The sequence below is a fragment of the Dermacentor variabilis genome, chromosome 6 (assembly GCF_050947875.1).
Source record: "Dermacentor variabilis isolate Ectoservices chromosome 6, ASM5094787v1, whole genome shotgun sequence".
Lineage (NCBI taxonomy): Eukaryota > Metazoa > Arthropoda > Arachnida > Ixodida > Ixodidae > Dermacentor > Dermacentor variabilis.
This window is the reverse complement of record NC_134573.1, coordinates 169,825,960-169,848,049: the sequence shown is the minus strand read 5'-3', so window position 1 is coordinate 169,848,049 and position 22,090 is coordinate 169,825,960. Positions and strand designations below refer to the sequence as shown.

The 22,090-nt window shown below is 48.8% G+C and overlaps 1 protein-coding gene across 2 annotated transcripts in view; it reads right to left on the bottom strand.

Moving 5' to 3' along the window:
• LOC142585729 (uncharacterized) overlaps positions 1 to 11,950 on the bottom strand; it is a 160,913-nt gene extending 148,963 nt beyond the window's left edge. For both annotated transcript variants that reach the window (XM_075696706.1, XM_075696707.1), the window contains exon 1: positions 10,771 to 11,950. In XM_075696706.1, coding sequence (XP_075552821.1) covers positions 10,771 to 11,112 — 342 coding nt within the window. In that variant the 5' untranslated portion in view covers positions 11,113 to 11,950. The remainder of the gene's footprint in view (positions 1 to 10,770) is intronic.
• Between the last annotated feature and the right edge of the window lie 10,140 nt (positions 11,951 to 22,090).

Sequence of the window (22,090 nt, the reverse complement as noted above, 5' to 3'; positions counted from 1 at the left end):
AATCACTCACGTCCGCGCTCGCAGTCGACGACCAGCGTTGTCTGCCTTCATTTTGCTGTTGCGCTGGGCGTGCGCCAAGAAAGAACCTAGAAAGTAGTTAATTGGTTGCGTAAAGTTAAGTTACGCCACCAAACGCGTTGGCGAGCCGTAATCCGAAGGCAAGGACCGCGCAGTAAGAAGTGCGCTCGAAAAAGCGGACGGCCTCTGATTCAGGGGGGATTCGTATCGCCGGGTTAACGGGTGCCGCCGCTCAAGGCAACGCGCGATCTTGCTGCATAGTGGAAACCCGCGCTTGGCGCGGCAGCAGCGACCTTGGTGCTACCGCAAGCTGCGAGCCGTTCTCTCTTTTTCTTTTTCTATATTTCGCGGCTTCCGGCATACGGCGGGCGTGTTTCTTCGAGTGTGTGTGTGTGAGTGCCGCGCACAGGAGGTAGAGAGATCTTTATAGCTGTAATCTCGCTTAGCGGAACCTTCGGCTACGCATAAGGCGCGTCAAGACCTCGGCGGACTCCGTACCGGAGTCCGTGGCCTGGATATGCTGTGTGGAGTGTAAGTATATACCCGTTCGCTTTTACCGCAAACCCAAGAAGGGTCATTACGCCCTAGGTGACTGGAGCAATCCTTGGCACTGCTCCCGGGTCCCCTTGACTTTTCATTCTTGCAACGAACGTCGTGGAAAAAACTCGCCTCGTCCGACCGTAGCTATGGTATTACCGAACGCAACGTTGCGGCACGTAGCCGTTATACTAAACGTGGGTCTCGCTTATTGTGCGCGTCGAAGTGCCTCCGAAGATGGGCGTTACTTGAGGCGAACACTGCCCTTGAATGGCCAGCCGTGTATTATACGGTTCAATTTGTCGCCGAACATTCGTTGCACACTTACGGGCCCGGAATGAGACGCGTTCTGTTCTCGGGGCCTCAGTCGCAGCGGATTTGGCGTCCGTCCGTCCCGCCTTCTCGCGTATACGTGTCGGTCGCTGTCCTTCGGATCGCGTTTCTTCTGCCCAGCTCGAGGTCGCGGGTTCGGTGCCGCCTATACAGGGCGGCCGCATTTGGACGCTCGTGAAATGCAAGAACTCTCGTGTGCACTTAGATAAAGGTGCACGTTAAAGGACCCCGGATGTTTCAGAGTAATTCCGGAATCCTTCCACTACACGGCGTCCCTCATAATCGTATCGTAGTTCTGGCACTTAAAAACCCAAGATACTTTTTTTTAAAGGGGCATAGGTAATCCGAGTTACGCATTCGCATTGCGTATAGCCTTTCTTGCTCGTCGGTACAGCGTTGCAAACCTTCTCTCTTTAAAAAAACATATTTTTCGTCAAGGCATGCGAGTTATCTACTTCTTGGAATACTGACGAGCTTACGCATACGGGCACACAGATCGTGTAGAAAGGCTGCATGCCAACAGCAAATGTGAGAGTCCGGCAGCTTATGACACTGCGTATCCACCGCGCATGCGCAGTATGACCGGTTTTACGCGAGGTCGTCGTTTTCGCCGAGTTGCTTGAATCCAGTCGTTTAATGCTCTTTCTCTTCGCTCAATTTCTTCTCTTTCTCTTTATTTTTTTAACTGCATTTTCTTTTTGCGGGAAGGGGAGTGTGGGAGTGTCCTGTTTGCCGTATTTCCGTTGTCTGAGACGCTGCGTTGATGAGCTGTCGCCCTCACAGCACGTACGTTTCAGCGTGGTACACAACATTTTCCTTTTTATCTGGAAGGCCCGGCATACTGGAATGTGAATCTCTGGTCAGAAATGCCGGGCAAGCTTGGACGATAAACAACATGTTGCTTGAGCAGAGAGCGTAGATCGGCAAACAGTAACGGCAACATTTTATATATATATATAGACACGCACAATTGCTACATTACAAAGCATCAGCTCAATTTCCGGTTCCATTTAATTGCACCTCCCGAATTGAATTGACTACGTGCCTGTTTCAAGCCGCACACAGGCTATGAGAGTGGCAAAAATAACGGGGAGCTCCGGAGTAATTTCGACCGCCTGACACTCTTACAACGTGTACCCGAAAGCACGCGTGGGACATGATCATTTCTTTTCGCATGCCGCCCCCATCAGAATGTGGCTGCCGCTTCTCGTATACGAACCCACGACATCGTGCTTAGTTGCTGCACAACGCCGTAACAATTGAGCCACTGCGTCTGCGGCTGGTCGGACAGGAAACTTATTAGGTTGGATGTTTATTCTTGTTATTGTTTATCTTATTAGGATGAATGTTTGTGCCGCATCTATTCCAACTAGCCCAGCGCTCCACCCTGATGCGAGCACCGCGAGCAAATCGGCACCCGGTCCAACGTTTATTCGTGGCCCGTTCTTAGCGCTTGTCTGAGTACCTGGGCCCGTTCCCACAGACACACACACACACACACACACACAAAATAAAGTTCTTACACTGCAAAGTTTTTTTCGTAAGGACAGATGTCAGCCAATCGTGATGGCGAACACTGTAAAAAAAAAAAAAAAAAAAGAAACGGCTGGGCAATAGCAAGCAGCATTGCCGAACGAAGAGCTTTGCGAATTCGCCCACTTCTCTCTCCAGCCTCTCTCTCTCTTCCAGCTCCTTCTCCTCCTCCTAACTTACCTTCCTCTCTTTTTTTCTTTTTTTCTCATTTCCAAAGGCGCACCATCGGCAGACAGACGCCGACCGCACACGAGTCGTACGCTCACCACGACCACGTGTAGCTCCCACGTTTCGCCCCTCCCCGTGTCCGTTCATTTCGCCCGCCTGCGCGCACTGGCTTCCTCAATTCGGCATCGTTAACTCTTCCCGCGGCGCATGACGCTCGCTAAACTCTACCTCCCGCATACCTGCTTTCCACGCCTCAAGCCAACACACACACGCACAACAACCCTCTCGTGCTCGAGAAATCGCCGCTTCCCCGCAGGCGAAGAAAGTGCACTCTCGCTCGCAATTCCCCTCGACGTTTCCCGTCCTTGCTTTCAGTAGCACTGCAGCGCACTGAAGCGGGCTGCTGTACGCGGACATGTGGCTCCTATGGAAAGTTTTTGTACTTCTACGCTGTGCTGTGTGAGCGTGGTATACTTTTGTGTTATACTAACTGATGTATTGCAAATTGCACAGTACGCTGTGTCGTTCATTTATGTGTAGTTGTCTTGTATGTCTCCTCTGTCTTTATGTTTGCTCGCGCTACTGCCACAAGTCGGGACCCTTGGACAGCGTTGTTGGGCATCGGAAGTTAGATAACTTATTAGGATGTACGAAATATTTAGTGGCAATGAAGAAAAGTTGTGGTTGTAATTCTGGGAACGCATAGACAAAAATTCTCTTACGGAAGTTCCTTTCGGCCATAACTGCGGGTGATTGCCTAGGGTTATCGCGCCGGTGGTTAGCATGGTTAGCGGATGCCCGAGCAACCATCCGGAAAACGCACTTAGCTAATAATAATAATAATAATAATAATAATAATAATAATAATAATAATAATAATAATAATAATAATAATAATAATAATAATAATAATAATAATAATAATAATAATAATAATTTTTTTTACCGACAAAGCTCTTTCCTTACCTTTTCTTACTTTATCTAAGAAAACTATTTTCATATCTTCTTAGATAAGCAACTATGGCCAACCGCAACTTCCGTAAAAGAAGTCTTGGGAATACGTGCCTAGAATTAGAATCAAAACTTTTCTTTATTATCACTAAGTGTTTCGTATATAATGTAAGGACATCTAGCTTCCGAGACACATCAAAGATGGAATGCAGACCCAGATCCTGGCTAGAAAATGTTAATGAACTTTCGTATTCTTACGATGGACCTACGCTTAAACGGATGCATAGCTCAGTATAAATGTACAGTACGGTCCACTATTAAAGGAAAGCACCTATTTACTAATAAAGGCAATATAACCTGACCATCTGTTCATGGGAAACAAGTTGACCTATATTATCTATCCCACGTACAATTACGCGCAAAATACTGTCCCTGGGCCTTCAGGCCAAATTTCAGCACTCATCGACGGAAGATTGCTGATAGCGTGTTCCCTTTCAAATTTGTACCACTGTAAATTGCTTCTATAGTTTCATGTTCTCACGCTTATGCATTAACCGCCACGTATGCCCAGCTATTATTCGTATTGTACGCTTTCTTGTTCAACATGTTAGCACCCTCCGGGTGCGATGTATTTGCGATTTGAGTGTATTGTAAAGAGGAAGAATAAATACGTAATAAAGGAATCCTGCGTGTCGTCTGAGTTCCTGCCCCCTCCCTCTACCTTCGTTGTTCTTTGCTTCGGCGAGTAGGACATAATAAACTACTCGGCATCGAACGGCCAGGCGTGATTGGGCATTAGCTACAAACTTGTGTCACAGTCACCGTTTCGTGTCCGCCTGGACCTGGCAAGCGAAACTGTTGCCTCCGGGGCGCTCCTAAACCGGAGTACGAGGTGCAAACACGCATGCTTCAGCTACAACGAATCGTACACGCTTACGTTGTAGAGGAGCGCGACAACCAGACAGCATTGGGAAACGTTACTTACTATTCAACGAACCGTGTCACGGCGCTTACTTGTAACCTGACCTGCTGGCTGCTGCTACACTGAGCTTATAGTTTTACCTAATAAATAGTTAGCCAATATAGCCTCACGGTACTTGGGTATGCACGACACAGAAACGAAAGCTCAGACTCAAGTTTTCTCCTTCGTAGATTTTGCACGGTACGAAATCGTGTCTACACAGCAAGTGCACTTGGAGCTTCAAGAATTGCGAAGTGAAATTTGCGACTCGTTTATTACCGCCCAGCCGAGCCAAGAGTCCCTTAACCCCAGTACAGGCTCGAACAACTGAGGCGTTCGTAATATAACTTATATCCGATCGAGCGTTCCTAATTTAATGTCCCCGAGTGTTAGTTATCGGCCCTGTTCCTCACAGAGACGGCGGAAGTGAACAGGTAATGCCGCGTAATTCGTTGTCACAGTGTTGATACGCGTTCACTGTTTATGTCTTTTTTTCCGGTGGTCATTTTCCACCAACCACTGTTACAAAGTTACCGCTCGGCGCAGGAGTCGCCTATACACGTATCGGAACTTTACCGGATGTCGTCACCGATCGACGCCGCAGCCAAAGACTTGCCTAACTAGGTTGCGTGCACGGCGCGAATAGTGGCGTACATTCTTGAACGCACGCGAGCACCAGCGACTACCCGGGAAAGTACGATAAGCCATGCGTAAAGCGCACTTGATCTGCATATCGCATTTCGACGACTGTGTGCTCACCGCTGTCGTTGTGCTATGAGTGCTATTTATTTTTTTCCGGGGACAAGGTCGGCCCAATAAGAAAGATTCATTACTCACACTGGTGGCACTGTCTGTTTCTTCGCCGTCCCTGCAACGTGGCACTAAGTGATGCTTAAAAGTACGCGCAGGACTATTTGCGCAAATGGGTGGGGATTACAAAGCGGATACATAATTCGGTTAGCGGCATGGGTAGACGTAAGAACTGTCCGTTGCACAGTTATTTCTTTTTTTGAATGCGAGGCGTTCCCTTTCCTAGTCAGAGCCAAGATCAGGGCAAGGTCACGTGCAAGGGCACGCCAGTCTTGGCTCTGAAATGTGTGGGCTAATCCCCGAAATAGCGCAGCTCCAAAAGTTGCCAGACACAGCGCAAGAAAGCACCAGCTATATAGTTCCAATTAAGGTGGCCCGCGGCGGCAGGTAATGCACGCGAGATCCTACACCAGCATGCCGTCGTTGTCATGCTGTCGTCGTCGTCGTCGTCCCGTTGACGTCATTCCGTTGCCATGACGACACTGCGATCATTCTTTCGTGGTCATGCCGTGGTCATCTTTCCGCCGTTTTTCCTCTGTTGCTCTTACTGCTTTGTCGTATCGTCGCTGTAACTGCGTTGTCGTATCCTTGTCGTATCACGCCACTTTCGAGCCGTCATTAGTCCATCGTCGTCATGCCACTGTCGACATCGCGTCGTAATCACAAAATTGTCGTCATGCCGCCGTGGCCGTTCCATTGACGTCATTTTGCCGTAGCAGTTGCTCCGTCGTCAACCCATTGTCCCCGTCCTTTTGTCGCCGCGCAGTTGCCGCGACACCATTTTCATCATTGCCCGTCGTCGTCATATCATTGTCATCGTTTTAATATCGTCATCTCGTCCGCATCACTCCAGCGTTGGCACCACTTTGTCGGCACGCCGTCTTTGCACTCCAGCGTCGTCATGCCATGGTCCTCCTTGCGCAAATTGGCGACGTCAACAACTTTCAAAAAAGAAAAAGAAAACAAAGAAAGTTTCACATTACATAAATAATCATTGGGATCGTCCCAGCGTTAATTGTTTTCATTTATTTGTTTATTTATCAAAGTGAAGCTTTCTTTGCGTCCTCCTTGGCGTTTAGCGCTTGTCGTCGTTTCCTTGGGAGGTATATTTGTCGACAAAGAGAGACAACCGTTGGGCCACCATGGGTACGTGCCCGAATACATAACTCGCTGCCGCGGCAGGCGCATGGCACAGCAGACAACGTGGCTCGCTGGGCGCGTGTGGCCAAACGGACACTCTTCAGCACTGCAGGTATGCGTGCCACAGGGGCCTGTTCTCAGCCAGTGCCTCAGATCGGATGTGCCACCGCGACACAACGGGATGGAATGAAGTCTCAAATGTATTTGCGCACGCGTCGTATACTTCCACGTGACATATACACCTCTCGTCAGGATAGTTCTTTCCACAATATGCGTCGCCTTCGTGCTCGTGATGCAGTCAAGTTAACATGCATGCCACAGGTGTGCAGCGGTAACGTCAGCCGTTACCGCTGCTACTTCGCTAATTCAAACAAACCGCGCGTCATTTAGATTCCAACGTTGCGCTGAATCTGCGTGCCTTTTTATTTATTTAATATTTCTTTACTTTGCTGTATAACACCGAGAAATAAAGTAGCCGATGTATACTGCATGCCTCAATCTTTCCAACACAACATGCAGGTACGAAAGAGCGGAGTACATACAAAGCCATGTTTCATGAACCTTGCATGTCGTGCTGGAATTTTCGTCGTTTACTTGAGCGTCAGTATACGAGGTAAACATGGAGGATTTCGAGTTGTCGCGCATCTTGCAACCACGCGCGACTTAGGTTATTATGCATGGGAATACCTGCAGAAACGTGCCTGTAGCCGTGCGGATTTAGCGAAAAAGAAACTTATTGAGGGTTCTAAAAACACCATGAAAATTGCCCACCTGTTCTTATAGGCTGTATTACTGCATCGCCTAGCAGCAGTTGACCATTGACCATCGATTAGAGAAAACGTTCGCGAAGCCCATACTCTTTGTAGAAGGATCGACATTTGGGCGAGTTGGTACTGGTTGAACATCTTGAAGGGGCAGCGCAAAAAAAAAAACGACGACAGAAGGCAGGAACACGCTGTCAGCGCTGTCCTGTGTGTTCCTGCCTTCTGTCGTCGTTTTTTTGCGCTGCCCCTTCAAGATGTTCATACTCTTTGTGCAGGCAATTTTTTTAAAAATAGAGAAAGAAAGAGGTAAAAGAAAACGGACTAGGCTACTTTGTATACGCGTTAAATATGCAGCTCACAATAAAAAAAAAAGGACAGAACATTGCTCAAAGGTAATTGTGGCGTAGCTATAGTAACCCACAAATAGGTTCGTTTCTTAGTCAAACGTATGCCGCTGATCGAAGATAAAACCAACGCTCCGACTTGACGGCCATATCGCAATGATAATGGAGCAATCAAGCTATTTCGGCTTGTAGTGAGAAACGTAACTATGCACACTCCCAGTTTGGAAATTTGTAGCCTGACGGGTTACGTCAATGGGCGAAATTTCCCGGTATATATAGGACGATAACTGCCTGTCTTTCAGTGAATATCTATTCGCGAGGTAATAAACGCAATGACAGACGAATGCGATAGCAATAAACGTCCGGATGTGCGTGTAATGTTGCATCAAACGGCTAGAAGTTAGCTTAAATGTAGTATTTCTCATCACCTCAGAATGGTAGTTGAGATGCAAAGTAACTCTGGATTTATCCCTGTAAAGTAACGCATCTCTTCATTCATAAGAAATTACCTTGTTTGCACGATTCTAACCGGCAATTTTTTAAAAGTAAAAGGTGCGTTCAAATTGGTATGCGCGTTGCAATCGTAATTAATTATACACAAACGAAAAGAAAATGACACCGATTCTTACCAAAAAAAAAAAAGAAGTGACACTCGGAGACATCGCAAGGTAGGTCCATGGAGCGTGGAATACCCTCCCGCAGACGATGGTTGCGCAAGCTTCCAGAAGTGTGGCATGTCTGGTGCATTTTACTGAAGGTGGCTTCCTGTTGTCGGCAGATAGCGAAAACGATATGCTATATATATATATATATATATATATATATATATATATGCCTTGGCTGCAATATGTGCGCCAAAAATTGGTAGCGTGGTAGAATAGCGCAAATAGGGCATTCAGGAATACCCTTGAAGGGGTACTACATAGGGGAACAGAAATTATACAACTTATCACATATTGGTACACAACTATACAATTAGTAGCATTACACATATTGCACATAACTACATATTACACATAGTTAGGCGGGACACATACTGGAAAAATAATGATTACGAGGTCCCAAGAGCAACTCGCAACATAAACAAAAACGAAAGCTTCGAGACACATTTGCGCACTAGAGTGAGAAAAAGCAGTGCGGTTGTTGCGCGAGAGAAAAGACTTACTGAGAGATAATAAGAAATAATACAGAACAAAAGAAGCAGTGGTAAATAAATAAAAAAAAACGTTGATTATCATATACTGAGATCCGGCAAATATGGAAAACAAACCATGACATACAACAGAATAAATGAAAGGGTAATGGTGTTTACGCCGCCACAGCCTGCAGCAATACAGCTACAACCCCGAGACTAATTTCGACGCGCCCGCTCCAGGCCTTCGTGTCACCGTTAGTGCTGAAGTTCGAGGTGAGCTCGAAGCCACACCTTGAACTCCTGGTGGGGTTGTGTGTGTGAGTGGGGGGGGGGGGGGGGGAGGTGGCATTTAACGACGTGCGGAAATGTAGACCACGGCGAATGAATTCGCTCGTTGCCACCCTACGTCGCACGGTCGGGACCCGAGACACTATTATGCGCCCCGAAGCGCGCGCCCAGCAGCCGAGCTAATGAGCTCACGGTCAGGTTTCTTTTGTGTGAGGCGTGGTTCGCACCGCTGTAGTCCACCGCAGTTGAAGAAAAAGAAACAGTGGTAAATACAGTAATGGCGCCATCTGTCCCACGCGGCAGCACACCCCAGCCACACAAAGGGAGGCGACCTCTGACTGTGAGACTCGAAACAGTGTCAACCCCAAACTCATCGCTCTGGTCCGCACTACCACTACGTGTCGCTTCAAAAGAGGCGCGGGCTTTGTTTTTAGGCCTTTGCGCGGCGTAATCTCCATCCCTCCCCTTCCCCCTAACCTCACTTTCCTTTTCTTCTTTTTTTTTTCTTTTTCATCGTTAAAAGCGGATTGGGTGAGCAGGAGAAAAGGCGCGCTGTATAGAGGGGTGGAACGGCACTTAAAGTGTGTTTGCGTGGAGGAGGGGGGGGAGGGCGGGGGAGGTTAGATTTTAGCGACGGCTGAGATCTGGAGCAGGGCGGCTGGTTCGTGCGCACGTACGGCGGCGTGGCCCATTCTGCATCCACAATTGCCGCATCGCTTATACAACACGTCGCCCACAACCCACCACTTCTCCTGAAACCTCTCTCTCCTCGGGGGCAAGAGGACAGAGACGTTTTCCTCGTTGTCAACTGCCTCGCACCCCCCCTCCCCCCCGCACTGCCCCCCGCCCGGCCCCCCGCCCGACCGCACTCCCAGCCGGCCCCAAGTAAAACGTTGCCGTGCTCTTTGCGGCGCGGCAGAATCATCGCGGTGTAGGCCGCCGTCTGGGCCGAGCTCTGAGGAACCTGCGTACCGTATTCACGCAAGCTTAAGCGCTTCGAGATTGTAAACGCACCCCAAATTCTCACAAAGCGGATCAAGCCGCCCAAATGTCAAGGGTGTTGGCACGTAGGTAAGGTTCGTTATTGACTATCCCGACCGACCAGCGCGCAAGGGCCGACGAAGAAGAAGCCGTTTTTTGCACACGCAAGCAAACAACTCCCTGGGAGTCAGCCTCTGACCACAGCTCAATGTCGCGGAGTTTACCGTCCAGAAACGGCGCAGTGGCTTACGAGGGACTCCGCAGTGCGTGGATGGTTCCCAGTTAATTTTGAGCACCTGTACCCAAATCATGGCACGCGAGCGTTTCTGCATTCCAACCTCGTCTGAATGAGGCCCCCGAGTACGGGACCCAAAGGGGCGACCTGCTTTTCTGTCGCGCACGCACGCATACTAAGTTCCTCCGTTATTGTTTACGTATACGTCGAAGTCGCGAGGTAGACGGCGTGCTTCTCGAATACCAACTGCGTCTTGCTTCAGGAGTAACCGACAGGCGCAACCTTGAGCGCAGCCCGCTGCCGCCTTGCGTCTTTGGCAAAGTGTTTTTTCCGGCGGTGCATCGCTCCAAGGTTTTGAACAGTGGAATGACAGCGTTGCTTTGAAACGCCCCACAGCTGCTTGGTGTAAAACACACCAGTGCCATTAACTGGGAGAGCTAAAATACGACATAGCCGAGCGGAATATAACATTCTACTTGTCACTAATATATACTGCACGATTGGGCAAAATGCGAAAAGGGGAAAGAAAGACGAAAAATACATGGAAGCAACAAACAAATTCGCGAGCTCACCTGCGAAGAACGCGCTGTACACGGTCGCGGAGTTCGGCACAGCAGCGTCGACCTTGAAGAGTCGAAGTCGCGTCTTCCTTTCTTTTCTTCGGCGAGCTCGACTTGTGTGCCAAAATCTAGCGCTAGGGACGCAGTCGAGCGTGAAGGCACGCGTTGAAACGACCGTGTTTGTTTCGCTTTGGTTCCCCCCTCTTCGTCTCGCTCGATTCCGTTCGACGGGAAACCAACCAGAGATCTCAGCTGAAAAATGGAACGTGAAGCCAGGCTGTACGCATTCCTCATAACGGCGGCTTCGGTTGCCACGGCAGATGCCATGCAAAGAGTCGTTGCGAACGAGTGCATTGACTGAAGAACGACACGGTAAACGGGTATACCGCAAGATCGGCGGCTGTATACTGCAGTTTCAGAGGCTTCCCAACTACCCGAGTTGGTTATAAAGAGTCTGCAGTTCCCCAGAAATCGACGAAGTATTCTGCGCGCTGTATCAACGTGGAATATTGCCGCTCGACTGAATAGCCACTCGCACGCCTTTCGCGAGTCACTCAGTTCTTCCCGGCCTGTCAGAGCCGAGGACGCATAAGCCCGCCTTCTGAGGGTTTGATTCTGGGAGCCTGCAGTGGAAATCTGAGCGCTTGGAGATCAACACTCGTTCGTGTGCGAGGATTGCCCTTTGTCTGTAGGCCACAGCGACGCTTTCCGTGGCAAAACCACTCTGCGATGAAGAGAAAACGCCTATGCATTGTTGGGAGGTAAAATAGCGAACCTGAGAAAAATTAAATGCTTGCGCACCTTCGATCAATGTTGATTTTTTCTTCTATTATACACTGGCGTGCGGTGGTCGTATGAATAGCGGGCATTTGCTTTCTCTCTCCTAAGCTACCGGAAGGGATTGCCGCGTTATAGTCACGTGTCTCGACTCAACGTTGTGATGCGTCGTGTTTTTGCGCAGAAAGCCGGTAGCGGGCGTCGAGTCCTTTCGCCGCTGTCGTCGTCGGCAGAGCTTTCCATCAACCTGACGCATCAACGTGGTGCTCCGTTCGCTCGACCTTGAGCGAGTGTCGGCCCGCTTCGTCGTGGGAGTGGTGCTGTTCCTTTTTTCTTTCGGCAATTCGTCCGTCAACGTAGCAGCTGGCTCTGTCCAAACGATGTCACCGCCGCCACCGTACGAGAGACAGCAAAAAAGCGCAGCCCGCAAAGAAAAAAAAAAAAAGGTTAAAAAGAAAACTCGGCGCCTTTCTTCTCACGAAAGCTGCAGCACGAACACATAGCCCACCGTCTGCTAAGCGTCGTCTGCTCTCACCCGCCACTACCGTGTTTGAACTCACGCAGACGAAATGGAATACAACGAGCTCCTCTCGCGAAAACGAGCGCATGCTTTTTATCTTTTTCTTTCTCCATTTTGTTACGACGCTACGTATCGCTTTGCCTTGACGGGGTCGCCTAACGCAAATGATTGTGGCCCGTTAACCACTTCGCTCTTCGCAAGGATCACTGTTGTCGCTTTGCCTCTCTTTGTCTGTCGACCTTTGTACGCGTGTATTCAGCACTGTGATTGTACTCGACATTGAAGGTCGTGCTGGCGCCGCATTTTACATTGATCGCGAAGGTGGTCAAAAAGTTGTGGACCCGAAACAATCCCAGAATTGCAGGCACTATTGCACTTGGAAAGAACGTACTTCATATAATTACAGTACACTGCTTAAAATTTTTTCTGTATTATCTGTACGGGAACGGGTTTATGGTAGACCGTCACTTGAGCGCGCATTCTGCTGCCTCATTTCGTCTGCACTACCACATGACCAGCATCTGATAAAGCCGATCATGAGCTTTCAATGATGAGACCCTGCAGCAGGCAGATACGTTAAAGAAAAAAAAAACTGGAGGATGCTTAAGCGTAGCCTTTAAAGGGACACTAAAAGCAAATATGAAGTCAAGCTAAAGCGATAGGTAGGTTAGTGCTCGAGAATCTTTAAGGCATCAATATTATCGCGAACAGAGCCCTAATAATCGAGAAATCGAGGTAAATGCAGGACATTTTAGAGACTCCCCCGGGGCATTCATGTACTTGCCCAATGACGAAGGCGCTCCTCATTTAAATCCTGTCACTAGTACTCAGCCGCTCGTCACAAAAACATCATTGTATTGCATTATAAGACTAAAGGAAATGCATACTTGTCCAGTTCTAGTTCATTGTTAGAAAAAAAAGAGCTCATTGACATTTCTCTTGACAACAACGCGGGCGGTCGACTTTACGAGATGTTCATTTGAGGAACCGCCCGACGTTTGTGCGCAGGCGCGAGTTAAGAGTGGGTGCGAGAGAGAAAACCTGGGGGCTTTTGCTGCTTGAGTATCTATCTTTGTCTAGGCACTATACGTAGGAGAAGTTTCTGTGCTCGTGTTTTATGCGTTTGTCCCCTAGGCATGCCGGCATTGCGGAGTGGGGTCGAGTTTACGCTCCGACGCTGGCTGCCCGCGCATTAAGGCAGTAGGCACAGACACCTCATTTGGCGATCGCTGTGCCTGAAGGTACGTCGGACAGACTTTCTCGCGCCTGTGGCGCTGGTGCTGAGTCAGTTGTGCAGGATTAAACCTTTCTTGCCCCTTACGGCACTCTATTTCCAAAAAAAAAAAAAAAAGAAACGTCGCTGATTTTTCCGGAGGGAGCAGTAGGGGCCGTAGTAGAGGCCAGGCCTGCTCTCCTGGTGCAGTTTCTTTGCTGAATAAAGGGAAAATCAGACATCCACCCGTTCGCAGCAATTGCTACAAAGGAAACCCATACGGGTTCCTCGAAAGAAAAGCCTCATAGTTGAAGAAAAATTCGTCCTGGTCCGGGACTCGAACCCGGGACCACCGCCTTTCCGGGGCAGCCGATCTACCATCTGAGCTAACCAGGCGGCTAGCAGATGGCAGGGCGAAGTCGAATTTGTCGACAACACGAAGCAAAGGCAAGAGTTTGGCGTAGTGGTTCTGCGGAAACCCGCAAGGTGGAGAGAAGTAATGAATAAAGGGAAAATCAGACATCCACCCGTTCGCAGCAATTACTACAAAGGAAACCCATACGGTTCCTCGAAAGAAAAGCCTCATAGTTGAAGAAAAATTCGTCCTGGTCCGGGACTCGAACCCGGGACCACCGCCTTTCCGGGGCAGCCGCTCTACCATCTGAGCTAACCAGGTGGCTAGCAGATGGCAGAGTAGCAATCGGTAGCAATTGCTGCGAACGGGTGGATGTCTGATTTTCCCTTTATTCATTACTTCTCTCCACCTTGCGGGTTTCCGCAGAACCACTACGCCAGTTTCTTTGCTCTTGGCAGGCTTTTCGCGTGCTGCTGTCCGCGCCTTTTCAGGCGTTAGGGTAGCGCGACGTATTCTCATAGCGGTTGCAGGGGCGTCGAGTGTCACTGGCGGCATTTCAGCCACTTGCGTTCAACCGTGGTTGCTAAGGCGCTATGACTTCTAGATATTCAATATATGCGGCTCGGCCTCTACTACGGTCCCTAACGCTACCACGGAAACATCTTTGATGTTATTTGCAAAGTACATCGCCCTATTTCACCCCGCCGGCAGTCAGCGTCCAAGCGTAAACACACTCGACCGCAGTTTGCAATGCCGGCACGCCTAGGGACAAACGCATGCAACATGCACTAAGAAACCTCCTCCGTAGTGCCTAGGCAGAGTCATATATTCAAGCAGCAAAAGCCACCAGATTTTCTCTCTCGCGCCCGCTCTTATCGTGCCTGCGCACAAACGTCGGGCGATCCCTCAAATGACCGTCTCGTGCACTTTCGCGCTTCTGTAGTTTCGTTATCGCGTAACGCTGCACTGGTTTCGCTAGCTCACTAAACTCGCGCAAACTACAAGTAGCAGAGAATTCCACTTCCATGTGATGTCGCGGGATGCCTGAACGGTCCGTGCCACTTGACCAAAAACAGCTGCAGCGGTGAATCCAGCGCCCTGCCTTCGCTGGGTTTCGCCATGGCCGCACGTTTGCGCTCTGGGCGATAACCTGTACTCCGTCTGTCGGCCACCGTTTAACTCACCGACGGCAGCAAAGGGCGGTGATGGTGTATGCAACGTCACCAATCCCCGGTTGTTTGGCGAGAGACTTGAATTGCGATAGAGGCATGCGGACACTCCGGATGCAATTTTCTCGTAAACTAAATATTTTCTTTTGGCACGAAAAAAAGTGTTGCGAGCTTTCTGGAACGGTATTTAAGCAGTCCACGTCGACTTAGTGTTTGCATTTAGTGTCCCTTTAAGAGTGGAACGCGATAGCGTGCAAAGATCCCGGACTGCTTCTCACGCTTCCCAGCAACTGCAGTTCATGTAACCGTAATGTTTACCGGGAAACGCTGGCGGCGAATGCTATGCACGATGGCGAGCTTTCTGGTATAGAAACGCGGCCTCTTGCGCGGGCCGATCGCGGAGGTAGTGCAATGCCGCGCCGGAACAATTACATAATTTCTAGGTTTCTCTTATTGTTTTGCACTTTTAACATTGAAGTCTGAGAAGACTTAACATCAGAGGCGTTCGCTGTCGGTGTTTGGTTTCATGACATTTGTTTGTGGGCTGTCATTCTCAAAATTCAGAAGAATAGCTTTGACAAGAATGTAAGAGAAGGTATGAGCAACTTTAGTGATTGAATGGAGTGGCAATATAACCCGCATATACCGCGTGTCATATAGCAAGGCGTGGCATATACATATGCTTATATAAATGTGGAAATTTTCGCTCACGGACAACTCCGCGGCACAGTGCCCTAAACACTATCGCGTTAAACATTGCAGTTTTACCTGAAGGACGAAGCATTGAAAGCGATAGCAAAGTTTAGCGTCGCGCTGAAGTCCCTCGGCCGATGCTCAACAATAATTATGCAGAAACCATTGGGTCAATGGATACAGGCGAATAGAACGAACGAAAGATTGAGCAATCTAGAGCGAGCGAGAAATCCACCATAATCCACCTTGGTCTAACTTGTAGCAACCTTAATCCACCTTAATACCCTTTCATTCAACTTAATCCACTTTATTCCACCTCAATACAATTTTGGGAGGGGGCCAGGTCGGTTTTTTGGGTATGGAACACGGCGTCCTGCCGACGCCGTGGCTGTTCACCATGGTATTTAGCAGTGCAGCAGGTCCAGCGCCGAGAACGTGACGTCATCACTCGGACACGTGAGGTTTCTTGCCATCCGATGTTAACGCCTTAAGCGGCGGATCTTTCGCTTCATGGGGCGTGCAAGGCTTCCGCTTTAATAGAGAGCGAGGGAACGATCGTCTTCCTCGCCGAGTCGGACCACCGACCAACCACGAGAACAGCCGAAAGAGACAAAGAAAGCCGCTTGCTTTAACGCGAGGATGACGTGCCGGCGCGGCGCATTAGCGGAGGTAACTGCTGCTGCGCCGATGGAACGACGCTGTGGCAGCTGCGATGCGTTTCGCAAGGCTGGCGTGACGAGAGGCGCCGTCAGGCGACGCTGCAGGCCATCGATGCTTGGTGGCGCAACCCACCGCCCCGTTTCAAAGAAGGACGCTTGTAGCATCCATCCATCCATCCATCGGTGAACGGGACGAGACGGAAGGTGAACCGCTGCTATTCGTTCCGGCCAGACCTCTCTGTGGACCACGGTGTGGTATGGAAGTAGCCCACTCAGCGGGAACGCATGGTGTAATAAAGTTTTACTACTACTGACGGCACAGCGTCCATGTCTGGAGTGTTCGCATTAGTTTACGTTTTCAACGCGTTAGGGGATTCAAAGCTACACATAGCATGTTTCGGGGAGTCGAAAGCACTTCGTTACATAAAAAATTCTACGATCGATGTTTGACAACTTGCCTTCGACTCAGCCACTCCATCGTGTGAAGCTAAAGACTCCTTTAAATGACCTTCGCATAGTCCCTCTGCTTCTAGTTGGTGCCCAAGACCGACTTCTCTGAGTTTCAGGACAAGAGGGAGGGGAATCAAGAAACAAGCTGATGCAATACGTGATAAAAGATTGATTAAATACGAAACGTGACGACGAGAAGCAACGGCTGAACGCTGCAGGGGATTAGCAGCGAAGATGCTCCCATAAACCGTCCAGAAGACGCTTTGTGTGGCACCAAATGGGCAATTTACGATCGATTACTTCGGTTACGCGTGTGGTGTGAGTTACTGACTACGCATTCTATCAACGTCGATTACCTGCCGTGAAATACTCATCAAGCTTTGCCACATTATTGGCACAGTGTCGCCACATTTTGGCTTCATCCTTCTGGCTTCATCATTAGTACCCACAATACGAAGAACCGCGTGGCTGGCTATTTTCATTGCTCATGTTTGTTAAAGACCGATGTAATACAAGGGATCTGTATATCTGGGCCGGCTAATAGTAAAAATTCCTTTCGCTCGATTCTATTGTTTTCTTATCGCCAACTATTCACGGCCGGCCAATTCCGGTGACAGGACAGGCGGAGCCAGGGCCGACCCGAAGGCCCGGGCCCGGCCACCCGATGACTTTATCGGTGGTCGGCCTCGTGCCCGGGCCGGAATCGGGCATGCAGCCATGGACTCAGGCCGACCCGGGCCCGCTCATTAAAGGTCTTAAGTCGGGCTTTCGGAACGCGAACGAATTGCAAGCTTCAAGGCATTCTGTGTCAAGCTCAAGTAACACGTGAAAAGAGGGGGCTCTTAGCAGAGAAAAGAAGAAAACAGATAAAGTTTTGTTTCTCTTTCTTTTCCACAAGAACGAACAATGCTTCCGCGTCAGGAAAAAAAAAATAAATTGTACAATAAAGCTCTCTTCAAACCATTTCCCTGTTTCCATGTCTCTTTCTACTTGTGCGTTTATGTTATAGCTATGCGCTCGTGAATTCTCATATTTCGCATGCTTAATGACCTCATAGAACCAAATCGTACGATAAAGGGAAACGCATGCGCACCAGCGGAAGAATACAGGCCATTGGGCAGATCACTGGGCTTCCCATGGGGGAAACTCAGGTTTCGGTTATATATATTACTTACAGGTCGGCCCTGGTCATAAAAACCACGGGCCCTGGCTAAGCTTATTAATGAACGCCCGGGACGGGCCCGTGAAGTGATCTAGGCGGAGAAGCTCTCGGACCATTGTTGAAGCGCGGAAAGAAATAACATTGGGATACTACATTTGCATTATCCCAACCTTGAACACAGATTACACTTCGACTGCGACCGACACATTGAAGTAAAGTGCGAAGCATCATAACCTTGTTTACCAACATGGCGCACAGCGCCATAAAGCGCGTCATAAACAGGGTCCGCAAGCTCTTTCCTCGATTACGGTCCGAGCGTTGCATGCACGTCTTATGTGCGGAAAGATGCCATAGTGTTTACAATCGATAATCGAGGAAAATCTCTGAGGTAAAGGAACAAGGCCAATCGAGACGGACGAGACGCAAAAGGAAAAAGAACTTGCGCAGAAAAGTATGCAGAGTCATCAGCACACAGGAACCATCTACTCAGCATACAGGGCTTCGATGTCACCTTTCGCTCAGATGTGAACCACACAAGGGCGCGTGGGTGAGCTCAACAGTCAGGGCCATCATGCCGCTTGATGAGACCGATTGCGTTATGATGCTTCTAAAACCCCTTCCTACTCGGAGGACGAGCCAGGGTCGTCGGTGAAATCTGTACCGCTCTTACTGAGAGCGAGAATAGTTGGTTCGACTTCAATGCGTGCGCTTTTTTTTTCGATATTGCATGACAGGTGACACGACAGGGCAGCACGCTTTTGCACTGGCAACCAGCTTTCTCATATGACGTCGTCCTCTTGTAGAGGCTGTGACTGACGAAAGCTCCCGACTACAACCTCACGAAAAGGGTGCAAAAGGATGTCACGGCTTGTCGCTCGCCACTTCCCCAAGTAAATTTCCCCAACTGCCACAGGTCGAAAGCCAACAAGGAGGTGCTCCGTCTGCTCAAAGCAATCCTGAAGTGATCGGTATAGAAGGACTCGAAATTAAAACCAGCAGGAGTGGGCGCGAAGACTATGGCGTGCCGCAGTTTCTTTCAAAGCAAGTGCACTTCAAAGCAAGCTATTTCTTGCTTTGAAGTGCACCACACAGATGCCAACTTTTAGGACAGTCGAAACCAAGTTATACGAAGTTATACGGACGTTTATCATAGTACCATAATAAGTCATAATATCGCTTTATTTTAGTTTTAAAAAGTCCGACGACACCTGAGCACATTTAGTGAGTTGTGAACGCTAACGCGTTAATGTCGAATTGAACGTCTCTGAGCGCGTCCTTCGAGCTTCGCGCTGCGGATGATGTACCATAGCGGTGCGCGCTGCCCGAGGCAGCGAGCAGCAGCAGCCTAAGGTGCCAACGCCGCGTGCCACCGCCGTCCTGCGCGACGAGGGACCGAGGAAGCAGCAGCGGCCACCAAGGCCGGCAGTCGTGCTCAGCAGCTAAGCCCAGTAGGAGAGAGCGAGACGCATCGCGAAGATGCCCTCTCCCCTCGCGCCACTCCTGGCACGCTATACACTCTAAAAACAGTAGCACCCTTTGGGGTGTGTATTTGTCCCACAACGATAATCGTCATCTGTCTTGCCCGCGTTTCCTTTCTTTAACGCTGCGAGCCCGGTACTTCCCAGTCACGAACGGCATGCGCGTTATCAGTGTGACGCAGCGTTCTCGAGGGGAAAGTAGCGAGCGCCGAGTTTTCATGAAAGGAAACGCAAGGAAGGCAGATGACGATTATCGTTGTGGGACAAATATACACCCTAAAGGGTGCAGACTGTTTTTAGAGCGTAGCGGCAGCACGTGACCCCTTTCGCCCGCTCTGCTCCGTCGAGGGGCACTTGTGACGTGGCGTCGCAGCCAATCGGAATTCGGGTGCCCTGTCGCTGCTCCAGATTTTAGACGCCGGCTTTCTCTTTCAATGAGCCATCTGAAGCTTTCGCATCAATAACACACCTTTTCGGCTAGTCTTACAATGGTAAAGCTCCAAAGTGAAGTTTTCATTAGTACTGCGGTTAAGCAAACTTTCAGTTAATTTTCTTCAAAATATATATATTTTTTTCATGGACTCATTCTAGAATAAAGTTCATAGTAGTCCATTTCTCTTATTCTTTCATTACTCTACAGAAGAAAATAAACCTTTTAGAACTTTATTTATACCTCTTTCTTTGCGTGAATGTTTCTTTGAACGAATAAAAAGAATCGGTATATTTTGGGTCCTTTTTCCGGAGAGTGCTCGGTAGTGGAAGGCTTAAGCGCGTCATACATCACGAGAGAAAGGCGACGAGGAAGAATAACTTGCGTCGTATTGTTATTCTTCGTGCATTTATCTTTCGCCTTCATTTGCACGTGTATCCAATGCATTTTCGCGATCGTCGCATTTTCTAAGAGAAATTTGGCACTTCTCATTTGCGTGTTCCTAGATCGCTCGATCGGTCGTTTCTGAAGGTGCTCTACAAATCTGCGAATCATACTTGAGGACCTCAGCCAATAATCGAAAAGTTGGATAATTTAACTTAATTGATTAGTGAGCTATGCGGAAAACAAGAAATTGAGTTAGTATATGCTTTTGCGAATAGTATGCGTTCGGATCAATTCGCTTCCTATGCCCCTTTCATTTTTAAATTCTTGGCTCAGGTTATGTGGGACGCCATATATATATATATATATATATATATATATATATATATATATATATATATATATATTGCGGACACGAAGTCATGCAGGGTCGATAAAACAAAATTAGGTCACAAGAAGTAACACAATGTCAGCACTACAAAATGCTGCAACAATACGAAAATAATGCTGATACAAAAAGATAACAAGTTTCATAAAGGCAAGTCGTTCGTGTCATTAATGGTGCGTGGAAAGAAAGAGTATTTAAATAGGTTGGTTCGGGCAAAATCGCGGGTTAGTGCATCTTGGTGATGTTCGCGAGTAGGTCTCCTTACTAGTGGACTTACATACAATGCCGGGTCGAGTGCCAGTTTGTTATTAAGTAACCGAGAAAGAAAGTCAAGCCGTAATTTACATATATATATATATATATATATATATATATATATATATATATATATATATATATATATATATATATATATATACTGCTTAGGCCCATCAATTGGACTCATACCCACCTACCAGAATTCTACTCAGCCGGCTTCACCTCACTCGAACGTAGACTCACCAAAACTTTACTTAGCGGGGCTCAGTCGAATTCAGACGCACCAATGATCTACTCGCCCGGGGCTCCACTCGGACATGCTCGTCAATATTCAACTCAGTGGCGCTGACTGGCACTCACGGGTCGGTCCGAGTCTGAGTGAGTCGGCTTACGAGTGAGTTTGGCAACTCATGGCAACGGAAGCGGTGCAGCCTACTTATAAAGTGCGATTCCCTTCAGCCCCAAGGGGGGCACGTGAGGCAAGCAAATAGATTCAAGAAGTATCGCGAGTTAAAGCGTGCAAAGCCACCGCGGGGAGGTGGAGATAGCGAGGACCTCGACATTGGCAGCCTTGACGCCATGAGGTAGCATACGATTGTTTACTGGCCAGTTGCGCCTGGCTGCTAAGTTCACTTGCTATACGTGACGCCTGCGTTTAAAAGGCTGCCACCATTGTCGTGAGTGGCGCTGGCTAATACTCCTACAGGGCCGGATCTAGTACGAGTGCACAAATACCCGAGAAAGTTAACGGGAGGACGCGCCTCGCGGTGGCTGAACTTGTAAAGCACACCGCGCATACTACGGAAGATGCGGGTTCGACTCCCGCCTCCGGCAAGTTGTCGTTTCGTCCACTTTCGTTACCCCTTGTCCTTATTATCTGTTCATTTCCACTAAAGTGAGAGTCAATTGTCCCTATGCTTTGCCTAGCTTCACTGTCGGCTTGCTTCCCCTGGTCGTAACAGATAGATGAGTCAACAACGGTTGACATCGAAGAATTAAAGTCAAGGTCTTCTTGGGCGCATAAGTGTACCTACCACATAGTTTTTTGTTTAGACTGCACTACCTTCAGGATCGGTCCACATTCTTAGACTGCACACGCTCCATGATCGGCCCATATGTTTTGCTGGGTAAAGCCACATTTGCGGTTCCGGTTTCAGGAGCGCGCAGTTTGAACGAGCGCATCGCTCTTCTTGAGCTAATTACGCATTCTTACTGCTCCGTACATCTGTAGCTCTAGGCTAACTTGGTGCGTATTTTTCGTTGTAAACTTCAGTTTGACTCGTTTTGCGTTATTCTACGTGCACTAGACGGCCTCAAATTGTCTAATCCGACGAAACGAAAGTGGCTAGGTATCCAGATCCCACGAACCCCAAATCGAAAGTCTCCGTAGAAGATC